This window comes from Medicago sativa, chromosome 3 (assembly GCF_051527215.1).
Source record: "Medicago sativa cultivar Bolivia chromosome 3, Bolivia_mono, whole genome shotgun sequence".
Lineage (NCBI taxonomy): Eukaryota > Viridiplantae > Streptophyta > Magnoliopsida > Fabales > Fabaceae > Medicago > Medicago sativa.
The window spans coordinates 82143581-82165233 of NC_140751.1; the positions used below are offsets into that span (position 1 = coordinate 82143581).

Consider the following 21653-nt stretch of genomic DNA (forward strand, 5'->3'; position numbering starts at 1 on the left):
GGAAAGAAAACAGCTCTTGATACCATGTAAGAGAATAATGATATATTGAATATTGTAAACTAATGTCCTTGCCGTTCCATTTGTTACAAGAAGATATATATATATACAATAAGAATATACATAAACCTACTAAGAGTAGGTGGAAGACATAAACAAATAATGTGGCAGACATAAACCTACTAAGAGACCCAATTCCCCTTTTCCAAACTATCTTCACCACCCCACCCTGACTATAGATGTTTCACCGATGACTTACACCCACATATGATCAACCAGTGGACTAATCCTACCTTACAACCTCTTCCTGGTAACGATCTTAGTCCGCCACCTGACCATCTATCTCCCACTATGGCCGAACCTCCTAATACTTCTCCTACAATGACATCCTCTTCAACCTCTACAAATTCACCTAATACCTCTCCATCACCTACACCACCAGCCCCGCCAGCACCTCCTACTAGGACCATGACCACCCGTAGCATGAAAGGTATCCACAAACCCAGAAAACTCTTTAACCTTTCTGTCGCCATTAATGATCCGACCATCTCACCACTTCCCAAAAACCCTAAACTAGCTTTATCTGACCCAAATTGGAAATCCGCAATGCAGTCTGAATTTAATGCTCTTATTAGAAATAATACGTGGGATTTGGTTCCACGACCTTGTGATGTTAACATTATTCGTTGTATGTGGATTTTTCGTCATAAAAAGAAATCTAATGGTAATTTTGAGCATTACAAGGCTCGTCTTGTAGGTGATGGCAGGTCACAGATTGCAGGTGTGGATTGTGATAAGACATTCAGTCCTGTAGTAAAACCGGCGACGATTCGTACCGTTCTCTCCATTGCACTGTCCAAATCCTGGCCTATTCATCAACTAGATGTTCAGAATGCATTTCTACATGGTGACATTCAGGAGACAGTCTACATGCATCAGCCACTAGGTTTTCGTGATCCTCATCGCCCAGATTATGTGTGCCGCTTGCGAAAATCACTTTATGGTCTTAAACAAGCGCCTCGTGCCTGGTACCAGCGATTTGCTGACTTTGTCTCCACCATTGGATTTCAGCATAGCACTTCAGATCACTCACTCTTCATATACCGACGTGGCTCTGATATGGCTTACATCTTGCTTTATGTAGATGACATCATCCTCATCACCTCCTCCCATGATCTTCGAAAATCCATCATGGCACTCCTTGCATCTGAATTTGCCATGAAGGATTTGGGTCCACTGAGTTACTTCTTGGGCATTGCCGTAACTAGACATGATGGTGGACTCTTCCTCAGCCAGAGTACTTATGCTAGTGATATTATTGCTCAAGCAGGCATGGCCTCGTGCAAACCTTCTGCTACTCCAGTTGACACCAAACAGAAGCTCAGTACCACCGCCGGCACATCATATGACAATCCCACTCTATATCGAAGTCTTGCAAGAGCCTTGCAGTATCTTACTTTCACTCGACCTGACATCTCTTATGCTGTCCAACAGGTGTGTCTTCACATGCATGCCCCTTGCATTGACCACATGCTTTCCCTCAAACGCATCCTGCGATATGTTCAGGGAACCCTACACTATGGTTTGCATCTCTATCCATCCCCTATCGAGAAACTTATCTCCTATACTGATGCTGATTGGGGTGGATGTCCTGACACCCGCCGTTCTACCTCTGGCTATTGTGTGTTTCTTGGTGACAACCTCATTTCCTGGTCTTCCAAGAGACAACCCACGCTTTCTCGCTCCAGCGCAGAGGCTGAGTACAGGGGTGTTGCTAATGTGGTATCTGAATCGTGTTGGCTTCGCAACCTTCTCTTGGAGCTTCACTTCCCACTTTCTCTGGCAACTTTGGTGTACTGTGATAATGTTAGTGCCATCTACCTTTCTGGTAATCCAGTACAACATCAGCGCACAAAACATATTGAGATGGACATTCACTTTGTTCGCGAAAAAGTCGCTCGTGGCCAGGCACGACTCCTTCATGTTCCCTCTCGTCATCACATTACTGACATATTCACCAAGGGCCTACCTCGTGTTCTTTTTGATGATTTTCGAACCAGTCTAAGCGTTCGTGAACCTCCCGTTTCGACTGCGGGGGTGTGATAGAATAATTAGGTGTATGCCACCTATTCTTATTTGTTTATGTCTTCCACCTACTCTTAGTAGGTTTATGTCTGCCACATTATTTGTTTATGTCTTCCACCTACTCTTAGTAGGTTTATGTATATTCTTATTGTGTATATATATCTTCTTGTAACAAATGGAACGGCAAGGACATTAGTTTACAATATTCAATATATCATTATTCTCTTACAGGTTCTGGGAATTTAAACACTTGTATTCTAAAACTGTTTGCTTAGGTCCATGATTTAACCCTAGTACGGAACAATACTCTTTAGGAATATTGATTTTAACACTTGGATTCATGTTTATGGGTTATCTCAGGAATATTGATGCCCATAAATTATTTTTGGGGTCTTGCTAACAAGTGTTCTAAGGGAACTTGTTAAGGATTCTAGAATGACTTCTTTTAGTTACATCCCGTGAATAAAAACAATTGCACTCAATTTTCACTGTTGAACATAATTAAACTTTTACAATTCATTTTGGTTTTACCTAAATTTGGTAGCGTACGTGAAACATAATCACTGCAACACATTCAAAACTTAGGGCAATTAAAAACATGGAAAAGAAATTGAAAAGTGTTAATTCACGTGAATTGGTTACTTAAGTGATTTTTCTTCTGCACCTTGGTTGCACTTAGAATGGATCAGTACGAAATCTAGGAACATATCATAGAACAATTTAGACAAATTCATCGATTCATAGCATACATTAATTCAAGGTAGTTTATTGAAGTTGAAAAGAAGATTGCATTTGAAAATTTTACTACGTGAACTAGATTCACTTACACCAACGTAAATTGAGTTCACGTTGAAATTATATATAATTTATAAGTTAAACCAGATTACGTAAGTGTTAATTTATATGTGACAAAGGGCAACTTTGGTATAACGATAAAATACTAATTAAATTTGGGTGTAACCAGATGTTTTTGGGGTGTAACTAAAAAAACTCTTCTAGAATAGAAATAGTTGATAGGTTTTATGTAGAAAAAATTACCTTTTCAAGTTTCAACGTGTTGAATGCATCAATCTCAAGATAAAACTTACTTAGAATAGAAATAATTGATAGGTTTTATGTAGAAAAAATTACCTTTTCAAGTTTCAACATGTTGAATGCATCAATCTCAAGATAAAACTTACTTATTTAGGTTTTTTAACAAGCTTTAGGGCACTTGTTAGCATTTCCTTTTTGTTAGGATTTAATATTAGAAATGATTGATGATTTTTATGTAGAAAAAATTACTTTTTGTTGATTCAATGTGTTGAATACACAATTTCCAATAGGAAGTTTCTATTTTAAACTTCTTTGTTATGGCTAGTAGCATTGGAAACCTATTTGCATCGATGCTACAGCAAACAAACCAACGTTTTATCGAGCTTTTGCTCATTTTGTCCGTGTGTTATGGGTTTTACTAAGCAAGTGAGATATAAGGTCTTTGGTTGGAAGGAAGGGTTTTTCATTTTTGCCAAAATGGATTTTGAGTACCTACGTGATTTTTGTTCACATTGCAAATGGTTGAGATTTGATGTCAACGAATCCGTTGATACCAGGTGTAAGTAATGACTTACACCAAATCTATATTGTCAACGGATCCTACCCCTAATATATATATATATATATATATATATATATTGCGTTTACCCTTCGGTTTTTAGGAGAGTAAAGCTCTGATAACGTGAAATTCAATCGTAAAGTAGGTATAACTTGACCAAATATTATTGTACCAAAGAATCAAATTCTACTGTACAATACATCTATCGGTGAAGTTTATTATTCACTATTTTTTTTAGAGGAAGTATGAAATGTCTTTAACTTTTTTTTTTTAAGGAATGAGATGTATTTAACCTTATTTACGAGACAAACAATTACCTTCTTTTTTTAAATAGTAAACAAACAATTACCTTATACGTACTATGGCACTAATATTTTTTTTTTATTGAGAAATTGATGGACTAGGCTAGCATTTTAATACGCGTTTGGTTGGGTGTTCAAGTTGGATTGTTCCACCTTGGTTTTCACGGAAATCAAAGAAAGAGAACAATATTTTGACCTGTTTATAAAAGAAAATTAAAAATAAATGTACTTTCCAGAAGGACTAATATCACGTTGGCCAAAAGAAAAAAGTATCAATAAAAAATTCTTAAAAAGAATATTCGAAGAAAGAATGGCCCAAATTGAAGGGCAAGAAAATAGGCAAGTAACCAACCACATTCATTGACACAAATTGAACGCAACTATTTTAATAGGCGGCGGGTCGCACATTGCTGACCTAATCTTCACATTTGTTACACACATGCTGCCCTAATTTTTCGCGTTATATAGTTTTGGCCCATAATTTACGTGTCACGTTCCCATATATAAACCGTATTCTCATTCACAATTTTTCGTCACAATTTTGCTCCGCTTCCTTTTCGTTTCATAAGTTTTCAGTTAATTCGCTTCGTTTGGAAGCGGGGCATCTCGTAGCGTTATTATTCTCTCCATTTTCTTCCTCTCTTCTCATCATGGCTGCTAACAGATGGATTAGACCTGAGGTACATATTTTTACATTCCTTTTGTAACGGTTTCACCGATGGAACCGCGCATCGGTGTAACCGTTAGATCTGATTTACAAAAGTACATAATTGAATTGTTAGTATATTTTTGTTTTATATGCTATTCGTACATGTTTGGATTGATGATTAATTGTACCAAAATCACACAATGATTTTGCTAAAACTCGTAAACCTAAGGTTTGGTGATTTTGTCGAATAGATGGTCAATTCAAACATGTATTTGTGATAAAATTGTTGTTTTGTAGATTACATATATTTTTTTATGTGATTGCACTACATCAAATATGTGATGTGATATATCTAAATGAGAAATGTGTTGTATCATGTGAATAGGTATACCCACTTTTTGTCCCAGTTGGTGCTGCTGTTGGGATCTGCGTCATGCAACTTGTTAGAAACATAACCACCAATCCTGAAGTCAGGTATATAGATCTTTCATTATTATTTTTATTTGGTTTGTTTTTTGATTCATTCAAATTGTTCAAATCTAGTGGTTCCTCTTTTGAAATGTTGAATATGATATATTTTGATGAATTATGTGTATGTTTGGGTGACATATTTTGATTTTATAAATTGATTGTGGGAAAAAAGTAGGTGAAATGATTTACATTAATGAAAATTTGATAATTGATTTTATGTTATTCGAAAACCTATAAACTTTTAGGTATAAATACAATCTAGATTGGTACTGAAATCAATATTTGTATGCATGCCAAACATGACTAATTTGTGGTAAAACCAGTCAATTGTGATTTTAGGGGGTGTTTGGCAGTGGAACTAAACACTGGCCATTATTCTTCAAAATCTGCAGATTACTTTTTCAATTGGATCTATTTTTCATTTTATATATAAACTGATATTTTGTTTTTCCGGATCCATTATTATAACTTTGCTGAAAGATCCTTATCTATGTGTAAATTAAAAATTCAAATTGTAGCTTGTTGCAAGAAATATATATCTGTTTGTTTTGAGTTTTGAGGTTTTTATGTATGATCTATAATTGAATTTTTGAATTTGATTATGTTTTCAGGGTAACCAAACAGAACAGAGCTGCAGGAATTCTTGACAATCATGACGAGGGGGAGAAATATTCACAACACTTCGTAAGGAGGTTTGTCCGTGGCAAGAGCACTGAGATTATGCCATCCCTCAACGGCTTCTTCTCTGATCCTAAATAAACAAACAAATGTCCAATTTTCTGTTATTGAAATTTGATTTCTGGGATTATTTTTTGCTTTATGCTATTTCGAATTGAGAAGTAGGATAAAGGAATTTGACTTTTCAGATAAAGGATATTTGTTAATGTCTGGAAATTGCTGTTGGATGACATTCAATTTGTGTCGTGAATAAAGATTTATACTTACATTTGTTGGTGTTCATCAGTTTTATTTCATTTAGTTGGTAGAATTTTCTTGCATTGCGAACAAAATAATACTTCATCAAAGGAATTTGCATATTGTTTAATCAATCGAAGTTTTCATCTACACCGTTTTCAATCTAAGCTGGAATTTGTTTTGTTCCATTTTTGGAGGATCTAAAAATTGATTCTAGAGATAAAAAAAATTAATTTTGGCATGTTTTGTTCCTATGTGATAAGTTGATTTTGGCTCATTCTAGAGTTGATTTTTACATGTTTCCCAAAAAAAAAAAAAAAATTGATTTTTACATTCAAATTATTTATTGTTCGAATCATTTTTACACTAATATTTAAACAAAAATCATTTAAAAAAAATCATTTTATATTCAATTTTAATGAATTATTTCATTCAAAATCAATTTTTCTCACCGCACAAACAAACATACAATTTTTCTCACTACAAAACCAAACATACAATTCTTTTGTTGAAAACTCGAAGTCCAATTAAAAAAATCAATAAATCCAAAAGACCAAACATACAATTAAATTATGGTTGCGTTGAATCAAAATAAACACAAACTAACTTTCAAGAGCGTTTCTCTTTATCAAAGGTTGCCTGATACAAATTATGGAAAAACTTTCAACTTTCAAAAGGGACGTGAGAATGACGAGCTTGAAGCGAATCCAAATACAATTCATTTTGAGCATTGAAAAACAAATTGTGCCTCTGCAGCTCTTTGATTCAAGATTATCACGCAGTCCTTGTGTTTGTTTTGAAAGAAATCACAAATCAGTAAAGAAACTACCAAAACAAACAGAACTGAAACACGTAGGACCTGTTTGATATGGTTTTTAGAAAATATTTTTACTTTTCAAAAGTTACAAACTTAAAAACCTTTTTGAATTTATGGAATTATGGTTTTGCAAAATTGTTTTCAAAAACTATTTTACATTTTTCATTAAAAGATGGTCAAGTTTGTGACACAAGTGCTCCATTCATTGCATTTTTTGGTGGTGGCCTCCATTCATTGCATTAAAAGTACGTTTTTCTTTTGAGTTTGGTTAACTTAATCTTGATGTTTCTCAAAAACATATCAAATGATTTTAGATTTGTATAAAATTTTACATGGATAATCTATATGACATAAACTTACGATCTAACGGTCAAATTTAAAAAATATGAATCAAGTAAAACGATACTGAGCGGTGTAACATTAAATTAGTGTAATTTGATCTCTCATCATATATATTTAAAAGTAATATCTATATTGAAATTTGATCAAACAATCACTAATATGGCTGACTTGGTGCAATCACGAAGCTCGCCACAAAATCCAAAATTGTAATAATACTAAAAAAAATGAAAAACAGGGCATCAATTGCATTTAGAAAGTTTAAATAAACTTTTTTTTGGGGAAAAGTAAACTTAAATCCATTTTATAATCATTTTATAATAAATAATTTTTTTTAATTTGTCGACATAATTTAAATCCATTTTATCGTGTTTTTTAATACCTTCAATTGGTATCATATCTCGGTCTGTTGATTGAACACCTTACCATTTGAGAGTATGTATCCTGTCTCTAGAAGACATTTTATTTTTTTGGTTTGACTTTGTGCATCACAGTTTTTTAATAACTGTGAAGGAAAAAACTATATTATAAGAAGATATTGAATTGGTCGAAAGGAATGCAAAGTTGGTAGGGCAATATTCTAATTGATCAAGTTCACAGTTTTCTTTAACTAGAAATACTTGATTTTCTGACGATTATTTTTCTTTCAATCTTATATGTTTAATTGAATTGCATTCATTGCAAAACAAATAAGCACATTCATTCAATAATCCTAGCAGACAATGAACATGAAATTCTCTTCTCTTGCAAATAATTTTTTCTTTTCAATAAACTTTTGAGAAGCGTCCCTAGTTAGAACTTGGATTATTCAAAAGATAAGAGCTAGAACAGAGAATCATAATATGAGGATAGGAAGTTCTAAGATGCATATCAGAAAGATTGTGTGTAACTCATGTATATGTGGAAACATACCAACCAATGTAGAGCTGGTAATTGCTTAACTCACTGATTTTCTTTTTTGTTATCAAATTGCTTAACTCAACTTGTTCTATATTTTTATTTTATTTTGTGGAAGTTCAATCAACCCTCAAAGAGTATTTGATAATTCTCATTCATGTTATATTTATTAGGTCCTTGTAGGTCTTGTGTTTCATCAGTTTGGCTCACAAAAAAGCTATTGAAAAACATTTTTTTTCTTCTTTTTTTGTTCGACAAAGAAATCTAGAGACTCCACAAAAGGCCAGTCATCCCAACAATGTTGGCATTGCGAAAGTAAACATGCCAAACAAGGATAACCATCTCAATTAGGTTGACACCACATAAAATAATTCGATAATAATATAAGTAAACCATTAGTTAAATTATAATAACAAACAATTTTTAAATGTTTAAAATTTAAGCATAAGCTTAAATATTTTCTCTATGGTTTCATATTCAAGTTAATCATATAGATAAAGGAGCGTATTTGGAAGAATATGCAAAACTAAAATTCTAGATCCCTTTCTCGAGTAGGTAAAGAAGTCCTTATTAAATCAGTGGCTCTAGCAATCCATTCTTATTGAACGACTGTTTTCCTTCTTCCCACTACCATTCTAGAGGAAAATAAGCACGTGATGAATTCTTTTTATTGGGGTTTGAAGAAAAACGGTGGTGTTGCATTAACCGGTTAAAATGGGATACAATGACACATTATAAGGATCATGGAGGCCTTAGTTTCCGCGATCTTGAAGGTTATAATCTTGTGTTAGTTAAGCAAAAATTGAAGCTCCTCACAAAATTTTCCTCTCTTCTCACTAAAGTTCTCAATGCTAAATATATCCTTAGAAACAGGTTTTTTTATGCTAATATTGGTCATAGTCCAAATTTCACTTGAAGTACCTGTTTGATTTGGAGGTGGGGCAGCCAAACGCACATCTCAAAGCATGCCCACCGTGGAAATAAAGAAGCTAGAAAACTAAGCTTCTAGCTCAACATGATTTATAGCCGCTAATTTGAAAAAGTAAACGCCATTCCAAACATAGACGAAGTAGAATTTGGAGCAATATACCTCTCTGTCTTGGCTATAGGTGGAAAATTGGTGACGGTAACAATATCAATGTTTGGACATATCCATGGATCCGTACTTGGCAGAATATGCGTCCATATTCACCTCCTCAAAGTAGCCTTCTAAACATGATTGCTACTCGACTTTTCAATCCAATTATCAACATTTGGAAGGCAGAATATGCGTCCATATTCTCCTCCGTTATATTAAACATCCTTGCACGTCTTGTTAAATATGGCCAAGCTCGCTTTGCATCTATCTTATGAAGTATCTGGTGCTCACGTAATGGGAACAAAAGTCTGTTAATGTAACCACACAACTACTTGTAGCTTTGCAATTATTGATTAATTCTTTTTTTAAGTATTTAGGATGACCTTATTTTTTTTAAGGAGGTCTGAATGTAGTTAAGAATAAGTTATTAGAACTTATGTTAAACACTTATACCTTGAAATTGTGTTTAAATGATTTCTAAAAATTGAATAAACTCTTAACAATAATTTGATGTGATTATTTTTCTCATTTTTCAAAGGGTTTTCATCTTTTTTATATTTAAGAAGTTAAAAAAGAATATTCCTTAGAGCCAAAATAATGCTATAAAATCAACCCATAGCACAAGAGTCGACCCATGCACAAAATGCTTGGTAAGGGGGAAAGGAATTGTTAATAATTTTTTTAGGAAAATATAAAATCCGGAAAAAAAAAATACGCTCTATCGCCAAAAAAACATCTTCAAAACTTTTATGGTGCATGATATGCTTCTCCCCAATGTACTATCACTATCCACAACAAGCAACGCTACGACTACATATGATATGCTTCTCCCCAATGTACTATCACTATCCACAACAAGCAACGCTACGACTACATGTAAGAAAAAGGTATATAGAATTCTCTATACTATCTCAAAACTTGTCCAATATTAAAACTACAAACCATGACAAGATTGCAAACAAAAGGAAAAACACAAAGAACAAGGTCCAAACACAGTGTAGAATAATAAGCATGCTACTCAACAAGACAATAATCTACATAGTTTAGATGTCTAAAACACCAGTCCAAGTACAAGTAGGGTTGTTCCGAGTCGGATGTTGGTTCGATAAGTACAGAAGGTGGAATTAATTCTGGCATTTTATTGTCATCCCCTTTATACACTCTGATTTTGTGAATTACATTATTGGTGACACACACAGAATTGTTTTCATAACCCCACATGCTTGGGTTGTTCAATGCATAGTACTTTTTCTTCGAAGCATGAAATAATGCAATGTAACCCAAAGATTCCAACTTGACATAATTCATGGTTGAGAAGTCTATCTTGTACAGATTAAACATTATGTTGGACGTAAAATTTAGCACTAAAAGATGTTCATCACAACTAACCAACCTTACATATGCATAATCAGCATAAGTTACACTAGGAGTACTCTTCAGATCTAAAAAGTTTATATTTGCAGAATTCAAACTGAGTATCCCAATGTTGGCCTTGTCAGTGATAACATATATGGTATTGTGCAAAACAACAAAATCAACAACCCTATGTGGTGTTGAATAAGTAACCCAACCAAGATTTCGAGATTGATAGACATGCAAATTGTTAGAACCTCTACATAAAACCACCAAGACAAATTCCTCTGAGCCTCTGTAAAAAGCAAGTAAGACATGGCAAGAACCACAGGAGTAATCAACTTTAAAGACTGAATTATTAATTACCATCTTTCTTCTTGTAAATGGATTAATTAGTATAAATGAATTATTTTTCCCTGTCATGATCAAATATCTGCTAGAAGACCCATGATAGGCAAAAATGACGAAGTTATTGGCCATCTTTGAGTGATAAACTTTTTGGTGAGATAAGCTGATAAAGGAAAAACCATTCTTAACACGGGACCTTTGGACAAGTAATGGTTCTTGGAATGCCATGAAATTCCTCCAATAAATTTTATGAAATGCCCGCCAATTCTTGCACACACTACCAAATTGGAAGAGGTCATCAAAATCTATCATTCTGGAAATGATATCTAACAAATCCCAAGGAAGCTCACAATTCTCTGCTGCCTTCATTTTTTTCCCTTTGTATCACAGCAAATGACAGTGTTAGGTGATTTACAAACACATGCTCTCTTTTTTCTAACCAAACATTAAACCATTTAAAAAAAACAGGAGTAAATAAAAGTAGACCAAAAACCCCATACTCCATCACAGACAGACTCCCACCTCAAAATCACAGCAAACACCTTTTACAGCAACATAACTATGCCAAACAATAAATACCCATTTTCATACTCAAATGGAAATTAACAATGTAGCATCCGGTGCAATTCTGGTTTAGGCAGCTATTAGCAACTTTTATAGCTTTCATAGGGATGTATTTTGGTGCGTTTTTGTGTTACTTTGGTGGCCTCTCTGTTGTGCGGCTGAGGGCTAGTTTTTCTGCAGGATTTGTGCTGATTTTCTGTTCAGTGGTAGCAATTTTGGTCGACAGTATTCGTGTTTTGTTTCTGGTGTGTTTTGGCTGGTGCCTCGGTTCATCTTAGCACTCGGATTGAGTTTTTAGTTTGTATTGGGTTATGCTTTGCCTGGGGCTATTTGTTTTGGTGTATCGGTTCCTTTGTCGGTGTTGTAATCTGTGTTGTTTTGTTTCTGATCCATGGCTGCTACCTAGCACGTGTTTTCGGATTTGTGGCTTCTATACCAATTCCGAGTTCGCGTTGTGTTTGGATTTGTTTCACTAAAATTTTATTTGCCGAAAACTAAACAATGTAATTCTCATAAATAAAACAATTACAATCAACAACAAACATCCTAATTGTAGAGGTAAATATAGTTTACCTTGTGGAGCCAATTAGAGTGGCAATATCATAATTTGCATGTTTGGTGTCAATAGCCCAATTCAAACTAAATAGAGTCCTAGGGTGGGGTTGATGATGGCAAGGGTTTAGGACAGACATCAACCTCAACAACATCACCATAAATGTTGGGGAATACTAAACTTTGTGAATCTAACTGAATTCCTAACTGGATTTTAATGATTTTGTTTTCTTGTAAAAGTTATAAGAGGGAAGGACTCCTTGTTTTAACAGCAATCATCAGTTTGTTGCACAAATATTTATATAAAGGAGTTTGCTAATTAGACCAACCTAAAAACATGAAGTCTGAGTAGGCAAGTACGTACCTTTTTATTTGTTATGAACACATTTGTTACGAACGCATTTATGTCACAGATACTTTAACTCACTTTTGTTATAAACACATTTGTGTCTCAAATAGACAATTACAAACGGTAAACAATAGTTTTTTTTTGTCTAAATTACCAAACCCATTTATAAAATATATAGTAAAATTATCAACAAATGTGAGGTACAATAATCATAAAAAAAAAAAAAAAAAACTACTAACCAGTCTTATGACCTAGTTGTTGATCATGATGGATTGGAATTGGAAGCCTGATTCGATAATGCCTCATGTAGTCGTTGAATCCCAAAATTAAATACATATGCCCGTTAAGGACCTCATTCACCCTTTGTTTGAATTCTTGAACTGGAAGTCTGACTCGATGATGATCATTCATGCATCTCTTGAAATCATCTATGTCTTTTACAAACTTATCATATTCTTCCCTTTTGCCATGAAACAAGCCTTTTACTTCATGGAGAAACCCGGTTCCAGATTTTAGAACTGGAAGTGTGACTCCATGTTCGTTTGCCATGGAGGCTGCTTAAGTAAATTGAAGAAAGCGAGCAATCCTAAATTCAGATCGGAAGCTTTTGTGACTTGTGAGTAAGGTGGGGGCAGTAAAACCACAACTTAACCCTATTTCATTTTTTTTATTGCTAATTCTTATTTATTAATTTTGTTACGTCTGCAGCAACTTAACCTAATTTTTTCTTATTAGGTTTGCAATTATTTATCCTAACAAATTCCATCTAAAAAAATGTATCGCACCAATTTCATTTTATCCTCTTGCCTTTTTTTTTCTACACTTATCCTTATTTATTAATTTTGTTACGTCTCCAGCAATTTAACCTAATTTTTCCTTATTTATTAACTTTGTTAGGTCTGCAACAATTTAACCTAATTTTTTCCCGCTCATTTGTTTTATTAGGTTTGCAGTTATTTAATCTAACAAATTCCATCTAAAAAAATGCATCGCACCAATTTCATTCATATTCTCTTGCCTTTTTTAAAATTTTATTAGGTCTGCAGCAACTTAACCTAATAATTTCCCTCTAAAATGATGTATTAGGTTAGCAGCAATTTAACCTAACAAATTCCATCTAAAATGCAGCGCATCAATTTAACCTAACAAATTCCCTCTAAAATGCCGTAATCCCTAATATTTCTGCTTGCTTTTCATTCCTATCATGTTTTGTAATCGTTTGTATATATCTATTGTTTCTGTAGACTTTTTTTTTTACAATAATTAATGTTAATATTCCTAAAGTCCAACAACTTTAAACCAAATATTCTCATACTTCTTTATTTTCATACGTCTTTAAAATTTTATTTTATGGCAAAGTATTATACCTTTTAACATATTATTTTATTTATGATGCAGACTATGAATATTATTTTCTACCACTATAAGCCAAGTATTGATAGCTTATTTAGGTGTGAAACTAAAGTCAATATTTGTTGGTTAAAGGATTTTAACCATTAATATGTTATGTTGTTTAATGAATTTTATTTATGAATTTAAATTATTTCAACCTAATATATTTATGTTTGCCCGAACACAAAAATTTGCTTATAATAATTAACCCGGGCAACGCCGGGTATTTAGACTAGTTATCTTTTTAATTTTGAGAAACTAGATTGATGACCCATGCGTGCACCACGGGTCTTATGAGCTGGAATTTCAACTCATAGAAATAATTGTTTGAACCATTATTTAAGAACCAAAAATAATAAGTGTAAGAAAAAATTAAAGTTTATGGGAAGTGGAAAAAGTTTAACAATCTAACAACACAATACTAATATTGTTATGTTGAACATCCTGATCGCGGTATGAATCTTAAATCTTGCAATTATGTGTGAATTTTAGTTGGTACTTGCATTCTCAGTCTACATATAAAAAAAATTAAGAATCAACTTGTAATAATAATTGTATTAGAAGCACTTATTTATGGTTGATGGACTTTGAAATGAACTATAAAAATGAGTGAAAATAAGACATTTTGGGTAAGAATACAAATAAATTTTTACAAAATAAAACTTTGAAATTTCTACATTATGTTGATCATAGAATTACTCTTATTCCTCTCCCTCATTCTTCTATCTTTGTTAATATTGTGTTTCTTCAAGTACTTTGTCAAATATATTATGTCAAAGTTACTGTCTAAATGGCATAGACTCCAGCCTGAAAATGTCATTCTCTATCTGCTACCTATTTTCGACAACATCGATTTCCAACTAAGAGATTGAACACAATCTAGCAGTCCAACCACATTAGAAATACTGTCCATAAAAATTATATTATTTCTAGTAATCTATAAAGACCAAACAACCTCTCCCAACAACATCTCCCAACAACAATAGACTGAGCCTTTTGTTTTTCACTCCCCACAAAGACACATTATGTTGCAGCAAATGTACCACAGGATCTACATGAGTTAAAATTGACACTCCAATCCACTGATAAACCTCAAACCAAACCACAACACTTCATTGACAGCCAAAAAATAGATGTTCCTCGCTATAATTATTGTCTGAACAGAACACAAGGGATGAATTATGATCTGCAGGCCTAATGTTTCTTGTGATTAAATTCAACATTTTCGGCAGCCTCTTCTGCAGAAGCTTCCACACGAAAACCTGGACTATCAACACATCACCAAATTGTTCGAAAAACCAAAAAGCAAGAGAATTCAATACAAACAACCAACATAAACATAAATTAAAAACTTGTATTTTGTACTAAAGCACTTGCAGAACAAAACAAATAGTAGAATAAAAGCTGCTCCACAAATAGTTATTATTTCAATTACCATTTCTTAATCATAACATGAAGTTAAAGCTTGTTATGACAGCTTTTGTATCTCTTGTTGGAGGAAGAGACTTGTTGATGCATATTCTAAAATTACTTAAGTGACCATATTCTTGTGGATAAAAATTACTTGTTGGATTTAGACTTGTGAATGAACTAATTTTCGAAACATACATTTAGGCAATGAATAATATAACAGGAATGAAGAAAATTTCAAATCTAAAAGCACGCACTTGTAGCACTAAAAGACATGAAAGACGAAAGTGAAATCCAATGAGTGATTCAAGCAAACATGTAACAGGAGAAGTAGGTAACGCTAAAAAACATAAACAAAAAGATGCATCACGTTGGAAGAAGATGGAAACAACTCACTCTAATCGAGCCACGGCAGGCAATCACCGCCGCATAAACCGTCACTGCAAGCTAGATTGCCACCGAGAGCCGATTCAGAGAATATTGTATAAATCGTGGGTGATTGAATTAAATTAAATAGAATATGTCATTAGAAACCAAAACTGGCACAACAGTCCAAACAGATTCGGACCAACCAGGACACTAAACCAAGGCAGAGAACACAAAATCAATGCAGCAGAACACACTAACTCAAATAATACAAATTGATGCAGCAGATGATAGAAACACCGCACAACAGAAGCAAAACTGCAGGAATACCCGCTACAGTTGAGGCGAACCAAACCAAAAAACTCCAAAAAAATGAGTAACTAACCTCTCAAAAGGTTAGAAAAATAAAATTAATCCTTCAGTAATTTGTTTAACATCTAGACCCAAAATCATAAATAATTATCCCATACAATGAAGCATATCTAAACTTCAACAAAGGAATTAATAATAAGCTAAAAGTTGTGACATTCTATAATCCATACAAACAAAACCAATGAACTTTATTAGCAGTAGTTATTTTTTTGAATCACTTAATTTGTTGTACTCGATATAAGTAAGCAATAGTAAAATTGATAGCAATGCAATTAAAAAAAACTCATTCAATAACAAATAACAAAAAATTAAGCAAAGCAAATGCTCTCTGTCTAATTTCAATAAGCAAATGCTATCCCTTTTATTCTTGAATTTCCACAATCACAAATTCTAGATTCTTCAACTTGACATGTAAAGGAAATAACAATCATGTGATAATAGCATCTAGCTAGCAAATATACATTCCAATTCAAACATCACACATTTTTAGTCTATGATCAAGTTGTCAATAAGCAACCCTAAACTAAACCTTGGAGACAACAAGTAAAGCTGGAACTGAAAATCCAAACATAGTAATTTTCTCAACATCATTAATTTTCTGAAAATGATACTAAAAAATAAACTATTCTGAATGTTGAGATTCAACAAAAGTTAAATTACACCGAACCAAGATACAACTAATAAAATTGATGCAAGTACCAAATAACAAAAATATTGAGAAGGCTTACCTAATTCCATATCCAGTTATTGATCTTCGACATCCCCCTCCTTTTGTGAAAACTGAACCATCTTCCAATGCCCGGTCAGCTTTAGCATACCAAGAAATTCTTCTTCTGTTTATTCATATTCTTCAACCTCAGAGTCCTAATTTAAACAGACCCACAGGATTAAGAACTGTTAAATATTAATAAACATAGTAAGCAAGAGAACATGTTAATCACAGAACCTTGTAGACAAAAGGAGATTTAAGTCTACGAAAACACTAAAAACTGATATACATGAAGAAACTGTAAAGATTAACCTCATCATAATCTTCGGAGTCATCATCGTCACTATCCTCATCCACGCCATCTTCATCCTCTACTTCATCTCCTTTCCCATCTTGTAATTCTTTCAACTGAATGGATACCTCCATTAGTGAAGTGAAGCAGTTTTGAATTGAATCACCACACGACTTCCCTTGTTTCAGGAGTTGCTCAATCAATCGACCCAGTGCCATCACTAAAATTCACCCAATAAATAAATTAAAAACACGGTTTGTTAAAAAAATAGATTCAACTGTTTGACTGCGTGTATCAGTAAGGAATGTAAATATTACCTGCGGAAAAATTGAATCATGTCGGCGGAACCTTCACTGCTGCAATCATCTTTCTTCTCTGCTGTCCGCCGCCGTGACGAATTTTGTAAATTTGAAATCTTTTTCGTTTTTTTCATCTGGGTTTTGATTGTACTTTAATTAGCGGCGATGGTTTCAGCGAAGAAAACAACACCAACAACATTAATTCATCTCCATCGGAGTTGACGGATCCATCGTTGTTCTATGAAGGAGATGAAGAAGAGAATAGAAAAAACTGAGAGAAGAAGAGCAGAGATTGAGATAGGAGAAGAGGGAAAATACTTTCATGACATAGCTTGTGTGCCATTGGTGCCATTGGGAAAATCCTGGCCATTGATGTGTGTGGATGTGTGTGGGGATGTGTGTGTGATGTGTGTGTGTGGTGGAGATTCAATGGTACACAAGCTATGGCACCAATGGCACACAAGCTATGGCACCAAAGTGGAGTCCGGAGAAGAGAGAATGAGAGAGAAAGAGCAACGAAGGTTTACTGCATAATAATGGGCGTGGGAAATAGAGAGAACTTTAATATGCATGGAGGAGCGGAACATGTATGTTGAAAAAAGGCATTGGAAAAGGCATCAAGTTTAATGGGGGAATTTTGAAAATGCACCGTGTGCTGTGTTGTGTGATAGCAAAGAGAAAAGCATTAAGTGTAGATGATAAATGGCTCACAATGAATGGCGCTTAAATGATCAGCATCCAATGGCTTAGAAAAGTGGAGGGAAAAGATTAAGGTTAATAATAGCTTTGGGGGATAAGTTTTAGTAAGTAAGATATCGGTTTAGTTTTAAAGTTTTTTAGGTTTAAACTAGGTTTTTTAAGTTTTACCTTTGAGAAAATAAATTTTTTTTTAGGAATTAAAATTAAATAGATTATTTAAGTTGTTAATTCAACGGTTTAAAAGTATAATTGAAATTATAAAAAAATCAATATAAAATCTCTATCATCCTTAGTGTAATGTATTTTAATTTTTTTAATTAAAATTTAAAATAATATTATTAAAGGATAAAATATTAAATAAAATAGTTTAAATGAATGGTAAGAAAAATAATGAAAAAGTCAGCTCAAACTCGTGTATTTTAAAGCATATTCTTTATATATAGTATATAATAGATATATAAAGTGAATAGGGGATTTTGGGCTGCGTTTTTTGTTATTTCAATTATACCCTTAAATAATTTTTCCTATAATAATGTTATATTTTTGGCGTTATTATAAAAGATAAGAATTTTTTATATATTTGTTATAGAAAAAGATAAATATGGTTTATTGAGTTTGTTACATTTGAAAGTCACAAATATCTATACTTATAATTTTAATATATATCAAAAGTTTTATATAAAATATCGTTTGTAATTTACACGCAAAATTTCTATAAAATATCGTTGGTAATCTGCATGTGTTAGCGCATTAAAAAGAACGGAAAAACAGATGCATGAATGTTCGTCTTTTCGCTAGTATAGTACAGATAAAGTAAGGTCGTTCTTACTATAACAACTAACACTTGTCCGTCTTTCCGCTCTTTCTATCGCGGTAACGCGTGTAAATTATGAACAATATTTTATATGAAATTTTAATTTTGTTTAAAGTTATAAGTATAAATTGTAACAAACCCAACAAACCATGTTTATCTTTTACAATGAGTACAATAATTTAACAAATATTATACATTTTTTTAATAACACTGAGTCACTGACAATATAACATTTATTAAAAAAAAAAACAATATAACTTTAATATAAGAAAATTTGTTTAAGGGTACAATTGTAATAATAAAATAGGCAGACTAAAATATGTATCCTCTTTATATATAGTATAGATAATATTGATCCTATTGTGGTGTAATATTCCTATTTCGATATAATATAATTTTTTAAATTAAATTTTAAATAATATTATTAAAGGATAAAATAATAAATCTTAAATCCTTATATATTAATTTTGTTACGTCTGAAGCAACTTAACCTAATTTTTTCCCGCTCATTTGCTTTATTAAGTTTGCAATTATTTAACCTAACAAATTCCATCTAAAAAATGCACTGCACACCAATTTCATTCCTATCCGCTTGCTTTTTTTTTTGAAGAAAATATTTTATACCATATCAATGATCTTACGGGTTAAAGATTATTTATTGGTCTCTATTATAGTCGAGAAAACTCGTGCAACGCACGGGTCAAAATCTATTAAAATAGTATAAATGAAAGGTAAAATAGGTAAGAAAAAAAAAACATCTTGAACTCATGTATTCTCTTTATATAGTATACGATTGTACCTGATCAGAAGGTAGCTATCGACGCGGCGTTTGCGTGTGGTTAATGGCAGCTGTTGCGTGTAAACATTCGACGATATTATTAATCAAAACATCATTCCTCTATTTTTTTAGAGTCCTGATACACATACACCCTAACGTGGCAATACCACTCCTACACCCACATGAATAAATGACATGTGGCAATGTGGGCCCCACACTCCACTCATCCTTAAGCAGTTAGTGATTTACTACTGCTGTTGTGCAGAACTCTGCTTCTCATCGCACCCAGTTCTCTTCTCTTCCCTCACTCAAACACCAACCACAAAAATTAAAATCAAAATCAAAATCAAAATCAAAACTAACAAAAAAAAAACCTTAAATTCAATTCTTAACCTTTCTTCCATCATTCTTATTCATCTCTTTCACACCATTCTCATTCTCTTCATGGCTTCTTCACTTTCCTCTCCTCTCTGCACGTGGCTTGTTGCTGCTTGCATGTCAGTCACGTGTGACTCTCACTCTTCTCAATCTCATCGTTCTCGTCGTCGCAGCAGGAACAACCACCTTAATCTCTCTTCTCCCAATCGAATGCCCCGTTCTGGTAATTTCACACTTTTTTTAATATTATTAATTACTCAATTTTCATTTCATTTTATTATTTTAAGTTTATTCGTTAATTCTGATGCTTATTATTTTTTTTTCTTATTTGTAGTTTATAATTAATTTTTATATCATGATGAATTTTATGTTAGTTATTTTGAAACAATAAGCATTTGATTTTAGTTTTTTTCCTTGTTTCTGTATCAGCTTTGTTTATTCATTTTTGCAAATGTAAATATGCTTGTTGTTTTAATTTATTAATTAATTTGCTTATATCTATATATGAAGCGCAGACACTGACACATCGACACCAATAATATGTACTGAATTATTTGAATGTAGTCACTTGTGTTGTGTCCGGACACGCCTTTGATCAGAGATATCGGTGCTATAATAATCTACTTGATGGTGTTAGTGGGATAAGCGAGATTAATGGTTTTGATTGTGCACAATATCCAACGGTAAACAATATTTCTTCCGAAGTTCATTCATATTCGTGCCTTTTGTAGTTTTTTGATATTAAGTATTCTATGTTTCTAGAGGATTGCTGGGGAGATCAAATCTTTCTCAACTGATCGCTTTGTAGCACCAAAGTTTTCAAAGAGGATGGATAAATTTATGTTGTATCTGCTGACAGCTGGAAAAAAAAGCCTTGGTCAATGCTGGAATTACTGAAGAAGTAATGGATGAGTTAGATAAAACAAAATGTGGTGTTTTGATTGGCTCCGGAATGGGCGGAATGTGGTGTTTTGTGGTCTCAAATTGATTGTTTGTAGTCTGAGTCATCGAGAAATATTTTTATTTGCTTATGAATCTGCTGTTGATATGCTATTAACAAGACTTATTCCGATTGGAATGTTAGAAGCAGCAACATTGTTCATTTTTCTGTTGCAAATACATATACGACTCCACAAGGCACCAGATGTTATTATGTTTTTTGTTTGTGCTTCAAGTGATGAGAATGTTGCCTACTGTGGTGAAAGGCCTGATCACCCTTCGAGAGAATTTTCTGATTTCAATATCCTAAGGGATCATTGTGCTCGTCCCTTTGGTTATCTTATTTGGATACATGGCTATTTGCTACAAATTCATGCCAAGATGTCATTTGAAGAATGTGTGTTTGCTTTCAAGGTTGATGACATTGACATGTTTATTTCAACTGATTATAGCTTGTTTTGAAGGAGTTAATTGCTTTTAAAAAAATTTAAGACATCAATAATTGTCCCATGAGTTATCTCTTTTGAACGGAATTATTTACATCTGGGAAATATAAACTAGCCAAATATATGGTCTGTATGACCACATTTTTTCATAAATTAGAACTTGTTCGTCCTTAGGCGTGATAAACTTGCCGATTGTAAAACTGTTTATTTATGGTTGGAAATGCTTTTAGTGCAGTGATCAAATGAGATCATGCGTTCGATTCGCCTAAAACGATATTATTTACACATGGTAAATATAAACTAGCCAAATATATGGTATGTGTGACCACATTTTTACATATGCATGACCACTATATTTTCAGAAATTAGAACTTGTCCGTCTTTAGGCGTGATAAACTCGTAAATTGTAAAATAAGTTATTTATTGTTGGAATTGCTTTTAGTGGAGTG

The 21653-nt window shown here is 33.1% G+C and overlaps 2 protein-coding genes and 2 long non-coding RNA genes across 6 annotated transcripts; 2 read left to right on the forward strand and 2 right to left on the reverse strand.

The window, feature by feature from the left end:
* Window positions 1-4510: 4510 nt before the first annotated feature.
* Window positions 4511-6044, forward strand: LOC146940924 (uncharacterized). The gene is made up of 3 exons (XM_085754708.1): window positions 4511-4658; window positions 5013-5101; window positions 5710-6044. Exons 1-3 carry the CDS (start codon window positions 4629-4631, stop codon window positions 5855-5857), a joined length of 267 nt encoding a protein of 88 aa, XP_085610834.1. The 5' UTR covers window positions 4511-4628; the 3' UTR covers window positions 5858-6044.
* Window positions 6045-10021: 3977 nt separating this feature from the next.
* Window positions 10022-12958, reverse strand: LOC146940925 (uncharacterized). The gene is made up of 2 exons (XM_085754709.1): window positions 12550-12958; window positions 10022-11222 (listed from the first exon to the last, which is right to left on the reverse strand). Exons 1-2 carry the CDS (start codon window positions 12857-12859, stop codon window positions 10159-10161), a joined length of 1374 nt encoding a protein of 457 aa, XP_085610835.1. The 5' UTR covers window positions 12860-12958; the 3' UTR covers window positions 10022-10158.
* A 1430-nt stretch (window positions 12959-14388) lies between these two features.
* Window positions 14389-17744, reverse strand: LOC146940926 (uncharacterized). Of its 3 annotated transcripts, none has more exons than XR_015032192.1 (4): window positions 17169-17744; window positions 16872-17071; window positions 16579-16714; window positions 14389-14964 (listed from the first exon to the last, which is right to left on the reverse strand). It is a non-coding gene; the product is annotated as an uncharacterized LOC146940926 (long non-coding RNA). The 3 variants fall into 3 exon arrangements; XR_015032193.1 differs by having other exon boundaries at window positions 14389-14969; window positions 17169-17428; XR_015032194.1 differs by lacking the exon at window positions 14389-14964 and having other exon boundaries at window positions 16438-16714; window positions 17169-17428.
* Window positions 17745-19711: 1967 nt separating this feature from the next.
* LOC146940927 (uncharacterized) lies at window positions 19712-21351 on the forward strand. The gene is made up of 3 exons (XR_015033511.1): window positions 19712-20042; window positions 20384-20502; window positions 20582-21351. It is a non-coding gene; the product is annotated as an uncharacterized LOC146940927 (long non-coding RNA).
* The last annotated feature ends 302 nt before the right edge of the window (window positions 21352-21653 follow it).